The sequence below is a fragment of the Mixophyes fleayi genome, chromosome 10 (assembly GCF_038048845.1).
Source record: "Mixophyes fleayi isolate aMixFle1 chromosome 10, aMixFle1.hap1, whole genome shotgun sequence".
Taxonomy (NCBI): Eukaryota; Metazoa; Chordata; class Amphibia; order Anura; family Limnodynastidae; genus Mixophyes; species Mixophyes fleayi.
This window is the reverse complement of record NC_134411.1, coordinates 39,073,460-39,089,236: the sequence shown is the minus strand read 5'-3', so window position 1 is coordinate 39,089,236 and position 15,777 is coordinate 39,073,460. Positions and strand designations below refer to the sequence as shown.

General features: G+C 41.7%; 1 protein-coding gene across 1 annotated transcript; it reads right to left on the bottom strand.

Annotated features, from left to right (window-relative positions):
* Window positions 1-1,824: 1,824 nt before the first annotated feature.
* On the bottom strand, window positions 1,825-13,671 carry LYVE1 (lymphatic vessel endothelial hyaluronan receptor 1). The gene is made up of 6 exons (XM_075188484.1): window positions 13,361-13,671; window positions 7,076-7,247; window positions 6,536-6,675; window positions 4,412-4,747; window positions 3,360-3,438; window positions 1,825-2,711 (listed from the first exon to the last, which is right to left on the bottom strand). The coding sequence occupies exons 1-6, from the start codon at window positions 13,443-13,445 to the stop codon at window positions 2,546-2,548; spliced, it is 978 nt and encodes a 325-aa protein (XP_075044585.1). The 5' UTR covers window positions 13,446-13,671; the 3' UTR covers window positions 1,825-2,545.
* Window positions 13,672-15,777: the final 2,106 nt, after the last annotated feature.

Sequence of the window (15,777 nt, the reverse complement as noted above, 5' to 3'; positions counted from 1 at the left end):
GCACCTCAATCAACAAATTGATTAAAGCTTTAACAAAGATACTAGGTAGGAGCCTCATATGACTACAGTGAGTAATGATTGGGCCGTTCTCCCCCCAAAAATAAATAAATATAGGTAAAGGCCGTAGTTCTGCTGCTGGGGACACGGTTACATAACCACGCGCTCTTACACTTTCCCTCTTATGACACGTCTACGTCAGTCCTTTCAACCTAATTTTTTGTATCTCACAGAATTCTATATATAATATCTCCTGTATCAAGACATTATAAATTCATAACGCAGACATATATGTATGTTTGAAATATTTTATTTATACCTTTGATGTTGTGTAAGGTGTCATCCGTGGTAGGTGGATGTGAGGCCACAAAGGCTTTTGAACTTAAACAGGTTGCTGTTTATTGAACTTGACAACAGATGATAAATGCAGGTACTCACAGCAGGTACTCACAGCAGGTACTCACAGTTGGTAGTACAGCAGGTAATACAGTTTATGAAGACACACTTGTATGTGTGTGTGACAGCTTTCTGTACACACTGATACACATAGATGCAAGTACAAGCTCTCTAATACACAGTACGTCCATGCAGGTTTATATTGTGGTGGGTACAGACTCTCCTCATATGTATAGGGAGCTTCCGGGTCACTTTGTGGGCACTTTGAAGCTTTTCATATACTGTGGCAAGCAACTACTAATACTGCGACTGGTCCCGTACATTGGCTGGAAGTAACAGCACAAAGCCAAACTGCGGATTGTGATGCTTGCGCATGCACAGTAGCGCTTTCAGGACATTGGAGTGCCGCCCCATTTACTCCTCCACTAGACCGCCGGGTTGCTAGGAGACGGAGCATAGCGCTCCTATATACTAACATGAAATAGAATATTTACTTGTACAACAATGTAATAATATAATTTCAATAACGTAATCTTACACACGGCACATTTAATAGATGACATTCTGTCTGCAGGTAAAATATCTTATTAATTTCTTGCTAATTATGTTTGTGTATGCGTGTATGTATGTGTGCGTATGCGTATGTATCTCAGAATTCATTACAATTCCCATGTCAGCTGCATTATTTCTATCTCAATCCTAATATATATATAAATATATATATATATATATATATATATATATATATATATAGTATATTTATTACTGACACAAAACCATGTCACCACAATACGGTCCGTATAATTAACAATGCAACCTTTATGACTATTGCAACAGGCCCCGTTCTTAACTTATTAAACTACACAACCAGTGTTAGCAGTAAATCTACACTAATCCAATACAATACTTGCAAGTCCACCACAAATATCTCTTTATCTACCAGTCATTACACATTGTCCTCTTTATACATGTCTCACGACTTCCCTTAGGGCGAGGGGGTGAGAGCACATGTTAGTAAAATAAATTACACAATGCAATCTGTAGTAACAATATCTCTGAAACACATTAAACGCTATGGAAAAATATTTAACCATTATCTATTCTCTCATGTTCAAATATTACCAGCGCCCATAAGGGCCCACATGAACTCCTCCCATGATGTCTAGATAAGGGATAGAGTGTGTATATTTGTGTGTCCAGCTACAGAGAGAACTATAGCAAATGTGTGTGTCTGCATTTTACAGTTTACCCCCCAAAGGTTGTCGGAGTTCCAAAACAGGATGGGTCGGTCTTAAGAAATGTTAATTAAACAGCGAGTAGCTTCAAAGTATTTCAGCATGCAATAAAAGGTGGGGGTGGGGGGAGTGCTGGGGGGGACCAGCCCTCTTGTAAATGGATTTGTGTTAAATGGAAAAAATGTCAAATAACATATTGTTTCTCAAGACCTTTATTTTTGGAACAAATTTTACAAGTGGTGACATTTTTTTTTTGTTTCATAAAATGTTATTGCCCAGCAAATACAAAGCATATTAAAAGTTAAATACATGACATCCTATACAGTGGTTGAAGTGGAAATTTAGAAGTGACGGAATGAAAACTGTAATGGGAATGTAAGTGACTGGAATATGAAAGTGATATGACATACCACCGTCTACCCCCCCGCCACTTTGACCACTGATCCTATACGGTAGTCCAGTGGTTCTCAAATCTGTTGTCGGACCTCACAGTCTGGTGGATACATGGGATGGTTTGAAAACTGGTTCATTAGTATATCGTAAAACAACACCAAGACCTTAGCGCACAGAACATTTATTAAGGCGCAGGAACTGATTGTAATGTGGGCGACAGGAAGTGACAACTTGTATCTTATCCTCTCCTGTTGCAGAGTCCAGTCTCAGTTACATGCATTTCTCAAACATGGTTCACTTAGTCAAATAATGATTTAGTTATGGGGGGGGGGAGAAGGTCAAAACCACCAAAATCTCCGGTTGGCATAACTGTCTGAGGAGTGTCAGCGACTGGGTTAGTCTGGATTACACTCCCACGTTGGAAAGAATTCAGCAGTTTATCCACCAGCAGTCACACGGATTCACACACTGGGCACGACGCCCAGTAAATAATCAGTTTATCGCTCAGTCCAGTCCTACTGATATTACACCTCCGCCTCAATACTATTTCCTGTGGTCGCTGCCTGTTTTCCATTTTGGGTTTTTTCCTCCTCTTCTGTGTTTTCGGCAGTTGTGGTATCTTTAAACAATTTTGTTTCCACGGACTCTTTTTCCTCTTTTTTCTCGGTGAAGAGCAAGTTCGTCTTGTACCTGTAGTGTAAATCATACATACAATAAATCACATCATCCTACTGTAAAACGTTATGCTACATCCTGTATGTGTTTCTGCAGGGACTGGCCAAATTAGATATTTTTTAGATGATGATTTGAGAGCACGGGAGACAATTCCTTTTGGTCACCAAAGCATATTGGGTTGTCTAATTCAAGATCAAAGGTCAAAAATGAAAACTCATTATCAATCATGAATTATGGCACAGTGTCAAGTTTATAGGAGTGGACACAAATGAATGAAGGAGAACAGGGTGACTCCGAAAGGTACAGAAGTATCATTAAACCTCTATCCCAATAAAGATTGCTTGCATTTCTAATGTTGTCACAATCTTCCTCATTCTGGACCTGTGTGTAGTAGACCTTATGGGCCTGATTCACGTCCAAACACAACTTATGGTTGAATAAGTGTACGGAACTTGAGTGTAATTCTACCGAGCGGATCTTGATCTTATGTCTACTATTATCACCTCCCTGTGGGAAGTTCTCCGCTGTTTTCGTCCAACTTTTTAAAATGTATTTTGCGTAATTGAGGTGAGAACAAATATGGAGACGAGAGAACAGAACCAGACAGTCGTCATTAATCGATCAGATGTGTCACTATAAAGCAATTTGCAGCGACAGACTTACTTTTTCATGTAGCAAATGGCGAGGACCACGGCTGCGATGAAAAAGACGAGCGCCAAGATGAGCAACGTCACAGGTAATCCTGGGGGAGAGTAAACAATGCGATTAGTTCTATCAATAATGGAAGGTTCAGGCACAGTGCTGGAAAATTATAACTTATCATAGTTAATATTTAAAGGGACACTCATGAAACTCATATTACTTTCTCTACAGTATCTTCCATTCCCACAACCTCTCCTTTCCGTCTGAATCCCATATTCCATTGATGAATGACCTCTGAGTAAGAGGCGCCACTGGGGAGGACTTAGATTGCAGATCTCTGGAGGTGTTTCAGAGGTCATGAGCCGTACACTACTACTTATCCTAAGCTGTCCTATGATGGTTGGAGCATATCTAGAGACATGCAACCATAGTACAAAGCATCCTGACTCCAGGGGAACGCAGAAGAAAAGTAGAGATTATGATTACCCAGCCCTCTTTTGCCTCTATTTTCATTGTTCTCCAGGCCACATTGCCTAGAAAACATTCAATCATAACTGGGTCTATGGGGGAATATAATCCGCTACTCTGACACCTCAATATGCCCTATGGAGCCTAGAGAGTAATCTGCGGTCAGAGGTTGGGAGAGAACCCTTCAAATGGCTAGGAGAGTACCCCTAGGATTTATGGCTTTTATTCTTCATTCACCTTTAAAACATACAACTGATTCAATAAACGGATGCCAAGTTGGGTGCTCCTCTTCCTTCCCCCTCTAACCATACTAACATCTTTTCCTTTCCTTCCCCCCTTTCCTGCCCCCCCCCCCTGTCCCCCGCTTTCTCTCTTTTCTTTCCCTTTCTATGTTTTTACTGTTATTGACAAAAGCTTACATTGTTCTTCTCATTTGTAAGGTGTTTGTTGTTTGATCAATGTAACTTAATCTTTACACTGTTTTAAAAACTGAAAAATCCTTCTAATAAAATATGTTTAAAAAAAACAAAAAAACAACTGACTTAATAATTTAACAAATCAGTTAAAACTATAATTTACTAATTATAGTAATTTGTCATGTATACCTCCAAATAGGGGTCTCTCATTCATTTGTGGCAACTGGTTAGGTGTCTCCTGACGCTCCAGTTCGTTGAGTAGTTCGGTCGTTGGTGTTACTCTTTGTGTCGTAGCTTGTGTTGTTGTAGTCCTTGATGTCTTCAGGGTGGTAAGTAATGACTGGGTGGTTGATTCTTTAGGCGTGGACGGTACATACACAGAGGTTCTTGGTGTAGTTTGTACAGTGTGTAGTTCGGTAGTTGGGTCGCGAGTGCTAATTACCTCTGTGGATGGAGTTGGTGGCGCCACCGTGCTTGGTTGGCGAGTGACCATGAGCTCCGACTTACAAGAATTTATTTGGGTATCTGAAATTAAATCAATAGGCGATGAATGAGCAAATATAAAATTCTCACCTTGGTCAAGCAGTGCTTGTTTTCCAGATTGCCATAATTAATCGAAAGCAGAAATTAACAGCGCAAAACATCCAGATAGCACTTGATAATGACTGGACACAACAGCTAGATGGTTAGCAATTATTAGCCTCACTGACTGACATGAACCATTTCCACATAATTAATATCTAGCAGGTGAATCTAGGGTCCCCACGACATGGTAAAGTGTGAAACGGCCGCAGAGTCTATCTACATCCCTTGTCCTTTCTTCTTTGACTTCTATTACTGCAATGTGACAAATATACTTATGCGTTTGGTCTTATAATGATGAACTTTTGGTGTGGGAAAAGCCCTAGTGCTGTCAGCACGGGGCTCGGCACCCCCTAGGGAGGGAGCCTGCTTTTTTTTTTTTTTTTTTTATTGCGGACCCAAACTCATTTTCACTGTTGGCAATCACGATGTCAATATTTTATCTGTGTTGGGGAAATCGAAGTACCAGCACTTAGCCTGTCAGCATTTTCATGTCGGCAGGATGAGTGACGGTATTTCTTCCGTCGGGATTTAGTACCCAACCCTTAACATAGGTATAAGATTTGCACTAAACCATAGCAACCAATCAGGTATTTGCTTTCATTCCCTAACTTGCACTGAACAGATTAAAACTCACTTCTGATTGGTTGCTGTGGTGTGTGAGCTTTGTTTTGTTTTTTTTGGGATGGTGGCATAGGAAGTGAAACAGCTAGTTATTAGTACAATGTAACGTTGCTTGTCACTACCTAAGTTGCTCTAATGGCACATAGGAAAAGACTATTGAAATCCTGAGAAATAAAAGCAATGGGGAGTTACTAGTTTAATTTTACTCTTTAATAGGTGATATTGTGGAAGATTGTAGAAGATTTGCTGTGGTGCAAAGTCAGAGTCAGAAATGACAGAAGAGCAAGAGAGTACACAATATCTGTGTTTAACTGAATCTGTCGCCTGTACACAGTGGAGGCAGCCATTTTGTGAGCAAATGACTGTCTGTGACAGGTGCCCATTAAGCAATTTTTAATTGTTTTTAATCGGGATGTGGCCCCTATGGGTGCTGTTCCTTCGGAGTCTGCACACAAAACATCATATTACCTCATGATGAAGGCAAGTCAGATGATTGGTTGTTTAGGGAGAGGAATCAGTAGCAGAAAGAAAGAAGTAATAATACCTCTGTATAGGTCATTGGTACGGCCTCATCTAGAATACTGTGTTCAATTCTGGAAGCCGTATCTCCAGAAGAATACATTACAGACTGTACAAAGACGGGCAACTAAAATGGTGCATGGTCTACAGCACAAAACTTACCCGGAAAGACTAAAATATCTTAATATGTATAGTTTGGAGCAGGGAAGGGAACGGGGCAAAATGATGGAAATTTTCAAATATATCCAGGGTTATAACAAGACACACAAGGGAAACATTTTACAAAAGAAGAGAAGTATTAGAACACGAGGACATGCACTGACACTGGGGAAAAGGAGGTTCAGAGGAAATGTGAAGAAAACTACTTCACAGAAAGGGTAGTGGATACATGGAATAGCCTCCATCAGAGGTGGTAGAGGATAATACAGTAGAGCAATTTAACCATGCTTGGGATAGACATACGGATATCCTTACAAAGAGCGAAGGATCAAATAGGGTTTGAGGTTACCATAGGTTAAAAATGGGCAGACTAGATGAGGAAAGATTACACGTTGATGTATTATACCATAATAAGAATACTTTACTCACCGGATACATTGAAACAATACGCATTAAAGTAACCGGAGAGCGGAATACTCCATGTAAGTACTCCGGTCTGGTTCTTGCCGCATTTTTCATTGTTCTGAATTCGTGAAATGACTCCAAATTTGTCTGACACCCAGCCATAGCTGCAGAGAATGAGTGTAACAATAACAGGAGAATGAGGACAAGATAACACCAAATTGCATTTCTACAATATGAGCGTGATTTACGGCACCACTGGTAGCCATGTACTTAGCTTATAACAGCCAGAGACTAGATTATCTGCGGACAGGTGCTGCCCTATTTGTGACACCATGGAGTGAGAAAGCCACTTGCATTGATCGTGTGAGGTAGTGGCTTCCTCGTTACTGGGTGTCAGTCCTTCATAGACATCTCAGGACCTCTCAGCGCAGTGCTAGGCTGTCGGTGTCACTATTTTAATACATGACTACAGGAACTTAGGATGAAAGGGCCCAACTTATAGCTCCACATAATGACACAACCACCTCTGCAGGCATGTACACTTATTTTCCACTAAGCGCATACCTGCATGTTTCAAAACCATATCTCCAAGCCTTCTCCAAATTGGCTTTGCTGGCCAGCTGCATTCCCAGTAACGGGCACACATTCTCGGCCATGGTGTAGTTAAATTTCTTTGAGCGATCCTTATTTTCAACGACAGTCACTCCAGCGATTCTGCATTTTGAGTGCACAAAGTCTGCAATGGACACACAGGTAAAATGGGTCACCGTTGACTTTTGTTGGGTATCATTAAGTTGTTGGGTAACATTTATTATAAGTTCATTAGAGGAACTTTCATGTGGATACTTTCCGGTTAAGTCTTAGGGCCAGATTTACTAAGCTGCGGGTTTGAAAAAGTGGGGATGTTGCCTATAGCAACCAATCAGATTCTAGCTTTCATTTATTTAGTACCTTCTACAAAATGACAGCTAGAATCTGATTGGTTGCTATAGGCAACAACCCCACTTTTTCAAACCCGCAGCTTAGTAAATCTAGCCCTTAGACTTCCTTCTCTAACCCTCTCATAGGCAAACCGAGGGGGTGGGGGGTTTTCTAGTGCCTGGAAACCCCCCTCCAAGCCTGAGGCACTGTATAATTGAGGTGGCTGGACCCTGCTCCCACTTCACACAGCTCTGCTTGAAAAGGGAGAGGTGCGTGCATCTAACAGTAGTCCACGCAGCATTGCCCATCTATATTATGGGGATAGGAAGAGTTGGAGAGCAGCCAAGTACTCTCTAAAATTTTAGCCATGCCCCCATGCATGCTGGTCACGCCCACTGGTGGCGTGGTGTGGAAACCACCCTCTACAAATCCTGCGTTTGCCCCTGCCTCTCCCTAAACCTAGTCCCCAGTCTTCAGCCATAAACCCAAATCCCATCCGTAACCTGAATCCCGAATCCTTAAATACAGTCCCTAATCCATACCTCAGTTCCGATCGCTTAATTCTAGTCTCTTAAATCCAAATTCCCTTATGCCTAATACACAAATGCATGGAAGCTTAAACTGACTGAACACCTAAATAAATTCATTCCAAAATGATCTTGAACCCAAATGTCAGAACCTAAATGTTGATGACCTAATTCTCTTTAGTAGCTGCATTATTGTGTTTTTTTCTAGACAAGTAGTTGGATGATGCTAACATTAGCCAGACAGCCACGACTAATAATCAAACTGATTAGAAGACATTAAATATTTCTGATTCTGTTTCCTAAATACTAAAAATTACAGAAAGGGCTAAATTGGTCTTAAAATGAACCCATGTGCACTGCCCAGTTACAATTGTAAACCACATCCTATTTTGCATGGAAAAAAAAATCAAAATTATCCTTGAAATCTCAAACTGTTTTCTGCTTTAAGCTTTAATGCAATGTTTCTTAAATAACATGCATACTATTTGCTATTTCTTATTTACTGAATTCCGGTAGTCATATAAATAAATTTATAGAGTTACAAATATTATGGGATGGAAAACAAATAATATTTAAAAAAAAGTATATATATATATATATATATATATATATATATATATATATATATATATATACAGCATTTGAGGGTGTAACAAGATATACTATTCTGTACTTTGATTAAAAAAAAAACAACATAGTACAGATTTGTGGTTATTTACTAGTGTATCTAATACACTGGTTATTTGGACAGAAAATATGGAAATTGCTAATGGAAATGAAACAATAGAATTCACTTTGTCTTTTGAAATATATTAATAATCAGTGCAAAGAGACACAATCTTGTACAAGATTTGCACTAAACGTAAGCCTGCGTGTTTAATTAACTTAATAACCAACATTTGCCTTTGGAATGGAAAAAAATGATATTTCTGGACAGCCTATTACTAAACACAGTAGAGACAGGCATTATATTGGCTAACTCAATATTATTATCACTTATTAATATAACGCCAATCCTATTGCACAGCTGTGTACAGAGTATATGTCATCAGTCACATACACATAACACACTAGGGTCCATTTTTGCAAGCAGCCAATTAACTTACAACTATGTATATTTTGTTTGAGTGAAGGAGGAAGCCGGAGAACTAGTGGAGAACATACAAACTCCACACAGAGAGGGCACTGGCTGGACTGGAACTCAGGACTCAAGTCATGTGAGGGAGCAATACTAACCCCTGTGCCACCATGCTGCATTCCAGAACCTAACAATTTACTAGAAGCCAGTGACATCATTAAGGCACTTCATGATTAATATGCAGAAGAAACTGGTTACTAGTGAACTGGATTTTTTTGCACATTGGTTGATCCCACAAAGCGGCTGCCATTATTGTTTAGGTGAAATTTGCACTTTAAGATTAGAAGTTGTTCTAGCTGCATAACATGAACCTGGCAGCGCAATATCAATCTGGACTCAAATAAGAATCTAACACAATAGATTTCCATAAACAACAGTACAAAACTCTGGATCTCAGCAACGCACGGGGTGCACATGATTCTGCTGACAATTTTTAGATGAAGGAAAAGTTGTATTGGTACCAACAACAAGGACGGCTCTCAGAGGGGGTCTTAAATGGTTGATAACTAAGCACCAGTTTACAGAAATGCCCAAAAGACCACTACAATTCAGATTTCATAAACAATTATTTATGGAGTCACTAAGGTGCTTTTGAGTCAGAAATTCACCAGCCATTAAGGGTCTATTTCAGGCTCAAAACTGATTTAATGTATTAATATGTAGTAGCTTCTGGGTTAGTCTTATTTAATATTCATTACATGTCTGTAAATATCTGTAGTCAATTTTTTAACTACTTTCTATGTAGACATTGGGCACTACACCCCCAACATGACCTGACCACTGGACATGATCATAATACAATTCTATTACACTCTATACAGACATAGAACACTACACCCCCAACATGACCTGACCACTGGACATGATCATAATACAATTCTATTACACTGTATACAGACATAGGACACTACACCTCCAACATGACCTGACCACTGGACATGATCATAATACAATTCTATTACACTCTATACAGACATAGGACACTACACCCCCAACATGACCTAACCACTGGACATGATCATAATACAATTCTATTACACTGTATACAGACATAGGACACTACACCCCCAACATGACCTGACCACTGGACATGATCATAATACAATTCTATTACACTGTATACAGACCTAGGACACTACACCTCCAACATGACCTGACCACTGGACATGATCATAATACAATTCTATTACACTGTATACAGACATAGGACACTACACCCCCAACATGACCTGACCACTGGACATGATCATAATACAATTATATTACACTCTATACAGACATAGGACACTACCCCCCCCACCCCCTCCTCCCTGACTGCCTCTGATTTCGCCTCCTTCTTCTCTAAAATCGAGGCCATCCGACTTGAAATCTCCTCCTCCACCCCTCCCACTCTTCTGTCCTCCCCCCCCAACCACCTTCCCCTCCACTCCTTCCGTCCCACCACCGGCGAGGAAGTCCACTCTCTCATTTTATCCTCCCCCCCCACTACCTGCCCCCTGGATCCCATCCCCTCCCACCTTCTTCGCTCCCTTTCCCCCACCACCTGCTCCCACCTCGCTCACCTCTTTAATCTCTCCCTCTCCACTGGCATCTTCCCCTCCTCCTTCAAACATGCTCTCGTATCCCCCATTCTTAAGAAACCTAATCTCGACCCCACTTCTCTCTCGAACTATCGCCCCATATCTCTTCTCCCTTTTGCCTCCAAAATTCTCGAGAGGCTCGTCTGCAGCCGTCTCACCTCCTACCTTTCTGAATACTCCCTCCTTGATCCTCTCCAGTCTGGTTTCCGCCCCCTCCACTCCACTGAAACTGCCCTGGCTAAAGTCACCAATGACCTCCTCTCTGCAAAAGCCAGGGGCCACTTCTCCCTTCTCATCCTCCTTGACCTCTCTGCAGCCTTTGACACCGTTGACCACCCCCTCCTCCTTCACACCCTCCAGTCTTTCGGCCTCTCCGGCCCAGTCCTGTCCTGGTTCACCTCTTACCTTACTCACCGTTCCTTCTCTGTCACCACCTCTGGGTCTCTCTCCCCCCCATCCACCCTTCCAGTCGGGGTCCCTCAGGGCTCTGTTCTGGGACCCTTACTCTTCTCTCTATACACCTCCTCCCTGGGTGAACTCATCAGCTCCTTCGGCTTCAGCTACCACCTTTACGCTGACGACACTCAACTATACCTCTCCTCTCCTGATCTCTCTCCCTCCCTCCTCTCTAGGGTGTCCGCCTGCCTCTCTGCCATCTCCTCCTGGATGTCCTCTCGATTCCTCAAACTTAACCTTGCCAAAACTGAGCTCATAGTTTTTCCTCCCTCTCATACCCCATCCCCTTCTGACCTCTCCATCACTGTCGACAACACCTCTATCTCCCCTGTCCCCCAACTTCACTGCCTTGGTGTCATCCTCGACTCCTCTCTCTCCTTTGGCCCCCACATCCTCTCTCTTGCTAAATCCTGCCGCTTCCAGCTGCGCAACATCGCTCGCATCCGGCCCTTCCTCTCCCAAGATGCCACCAAATGCCTTATCCACTCTCTGATCATCTCCCGCCTGGACTACTGCAACCTCCTCCTCCCTGGCCTCCCCCACTCTCATCTCGATCCCCTTCGATCCGTCCTTAACGCTGCAGCTAGGCTTATTTTCCTCTCTCGCCGCTCCTCTTTTGTCTCCCCCCTCTACCTAGCCCTTCACTGGCTCCCATTCCCCTTCAGAATCCTCTTTAAGCTCCTCACACTCACCTACAAGGCCCTCGCCAACTCCACTGCGCCCTACATCTCCACCCTCCTCTCTATTCATGCTCCATCCCGCCCTCTCCGTTCCGCCTCTGACCGTCGCCTCTCTTCCCCCCTTATAACCTCCTCCCACGCGCGTATCCAAAACTTCGCCCGCACTGCCCCCCTCCACTGGAACAAGCTCCCTCCCTCCATCAGAACTTCCCCTAATCTGTCCAGCTTCAAACAGGCCCTAAAAACCCACCTTTTTCTTAAAGCCTTTCTGTCTCCCACTTAACTTCCTACCTTATCATCTGCCTCTGTCCCCCTACTCTCCCTCTCTCCCCTGCGTCTCTCTGTCTGTCCACCCCTCCCCTTAGATTGTACGCTCCTCTGAGCAGGGACATCTCTCCTCCTGTTTCCACCATTTCTAACTCTGCTCTCCAGCTACTTAGCCCTCCTCCTCGAGGGTCCTCCACCCCACGTCCACTCTCGCTCCCTCCTCCCCCCTGGGGGTCTCCCTGTCTTCCGCGCCCTCCTTCTTGGGCCCCGTCGTTTGCAGATCCTCCCTCCCCCTTCCCCGCCCTCTCTAGCTGTGCATTGAGCGTACTGAGTTGCTGTGTTTACTGTACTGTGCTGTCTCCCATTGTATTGTGATTTTGTTTGTCTCTGTACGGCGCTGCGGATGCCTTGTGGCGCCTTATAAATAAATATTAATAATAATAATAATAATAATAATACACCTCCAACATGACCTGACCACTGGACATGATCATAATACAATTCTATTACACTGTATACAGACATAGGACACTACACCCCAACATGACCTGACCACTGGACATGATCATAATACAATTCTATTACACTCTATACAGACATAGGACACTACACCCCCAACATGACCTGACCACTGGACGTGATCATAATACAATTCTATTACACTGTATACAGACATAGGACACTACACCTCCAACATCACCTGACCACTGGACGTGATCATAATACAATTCTATTACACTGTATACAGACATAGGACACTACACCTCCAACATGACCTGACCACTGGATGTGATCATAATACAATTCTATTACACTGTATACAGACATAGGACACTACACCTCCAACATGACCTAATAATTGGAAAATTCTACAAATGTTAACTATGCATCTTTAATACATAATTATATTTAAACAACAGACACAATAGTAATTTTACTCATTGGTCAATATTTCAAACCAGAGACATTGTTTTGCCAAATGTTCCAAAAGAATGGAAAAACTAGGACCATCCCAGGATTGCGATGCAGAATCTGTGTTTATAGTCATAAATGCACATGTAACACACAACTCTTGAGAAAGGATTCCCAAATTTGTTATATTTTATCTGTGTCTGCTTTACCAACATTTCCACATGGCAGAGATTGTTATTAAATCATAAATGATCCAGTTTTCAATGCTTCCAACGTATAATCAGGAAAATCCATCTTTGGCCATTGTGAGATGTTGATACCAGTAATATACTCTGCATACGGAAAATGTACTATAATATGATACATACCTGTTACATCAACAGAGCTGTCGGCTAAATAGATTGTCAGGAAGAATGACAGAAACAGGAATATTATCCCACAAGGAAAGAGCATCTTTGCTGAAAGACTTTAACAGTGGCGGAGGATCCTGAGATCTGGGAATCCACTCCGGCCGGGTGTTGTGGAATGAATGAAGGTTTATGAGGCTCTTTACAGAATAACAATGAAAGTTGGGAAGAAGGATTTCAATTCATAAACATCTCTGTGCTCCTGTCACTTGGAGGACAATGGGTGGAAACTCCTGACGTATAAAACCCCCTGTTACATTTGGTGGCCGGGAGTCTGGAAAATTGCACTAATGCTGATTCATGCAACATGGAGCTGAGGAAACACGATAACACGATGTCTACTAGGAGTGGAACATGTAAACAGATTATTTAGTCCTGTAACAGAGAAATAGTCCTTAGCATGGTTGCTCAGTGGTTAGCACTTCTGCCTCACAGCATTGGGGTCATGAGTTCAATTCCCGACCATGGCCTTATCTGTGTGGAGTTTATATGTTCTCCCTGTGCTTGCGTGGTTTCCTCCGGGTGCTCTGGTTTCCTCCCGCACTCCAAAAACATACTGGTAGGTTAATTGGCTGATAACAAATTGACCCTAGTCTGTCTGTGTGTGTGTTAGGGGATTTAGACTGTAAGCCCCAATGGGGCAGGGACTGATGTGAATGAGTTCTCTGTACAGCGCTGCGGAATTGGTGGCGCTATATAAATAAGTGATGATGATGATAATGTAACCTGCTGCTGTAAAAAGAGTCTGTGAGCTCTTTAAAAAGGTACTAAATAAAAAAAGGAAACAGCGCTGGAAACCAATTGCCAATATTATAGCTGAGTTCATGAAATGGTAACAACAAGTAGTTTAATAAAATACCAATCAAATAAAAACAGTACAATGTGTAATGATATTCTATGTAGAATTATCACAGCGATTCAATACGTAGGGATATTAGAGGTAACTCTATTATACCACAATATAAAACACAATAGTTCAAAATAGACCAATAATACAAATTATACTGTATCATATAATCCAATGTAATTACCAAGATCACATCAATAAGTTGATATCATGAAACCCATCCAGTTTAAATATAATGATCGCTGTTTGACCGACTAATCACTGAGACAATTAGTCCTTCTGTATCATATTTCCGCCCATAGCAGAAATACTGATAGAAGTGTATGAACTCCACTTAGATCTTTAATTGGGTATATATTTCCCTCAAACACGATATATATAAAAGTCACTGATAGTCAAGTGTGTTTGTCAATAAACCTGCTTCATTCGGTACATAAATATCCGTGATAGAAATATCCTTGATAAAAGTATATGTGTGTGTCTCGATAGAAGTGCGCTAGGTCCAATACATTGGCTTACCTGTGGAATGGATATCAAACCCGTTTCCTCCGCTCCCACTGGTCTTCAAATAAAGTACACTAGGAACAGCTTGAGTCCGGCAAACAGATATTATTATTTTTCTGATGCGTTTCATCGTTAGACACGATTTATTCAGAGGCATTAGTAGCACTAATGAAGGATTGTGCCTATATGTTTTTGCCAGTTTAAGGCTAGTTTTATAAAGTGCCAATAAAACAGACATATACCTATGAAATAAAGAACCACATGTCAAAAGTTTTAAATCTCAGATATGTACAATGAAGGTAAAATACATTCTACTGAAAATCTGTTAAAAATTAAAGCATTACCCCGCTCCATTACAGACTGGTGCAGCTCCACTTACATTTATAGGGCAATGTGCTCCTGCAGTCTGGTACAGGCTAAAAAAGCTGGGACTGCAGGCAGTTGAGCTGCTGTGACATCACTGATGCTCCTCCCTGTGCATGAATCCACCAATCCATGTGGTGCATTTCTCCACAGCAACTCTGCAAAGCTGTCAGTCACACGCTGTCTGTCTAGTTACAGAAGCTGATCCCTCCGATCACTGCAAACTGCTGCAGAGGAGTGACAGAGAGCGTGATGAACATATTTAGTTAACGTTAAACACTCCAGTTATTTTGGATATATATTATTCAGCTCATACATACATAGCCTTTGGCTTAACAGTCTTAACAATAGTTCTGATTTTGTCAGACTATCCTGATTTTCAGACCTTCAAGTGGATTATAGCTTTAGGAAAGTGGATGTAACTGACAGATTGTGATCATGGTTGGCTGTTAGCTATTTAGTAGTATAAACAAAGATGGCAACTGTATCTTTAGGTAGAAAAGTGAATGAATAAATTTAGCTTTTAGTACAAAATAAGCCAACCTTTCTTCTCCCTGCAGGCTGGAATACCTGTCCTTGCTTCCTACTCTCCTATATGATCCCTAATATTTACCCAAATCCCCAGCACCTGCTTCCAGCCACCCAGGTCAATTAGGACTGTGCT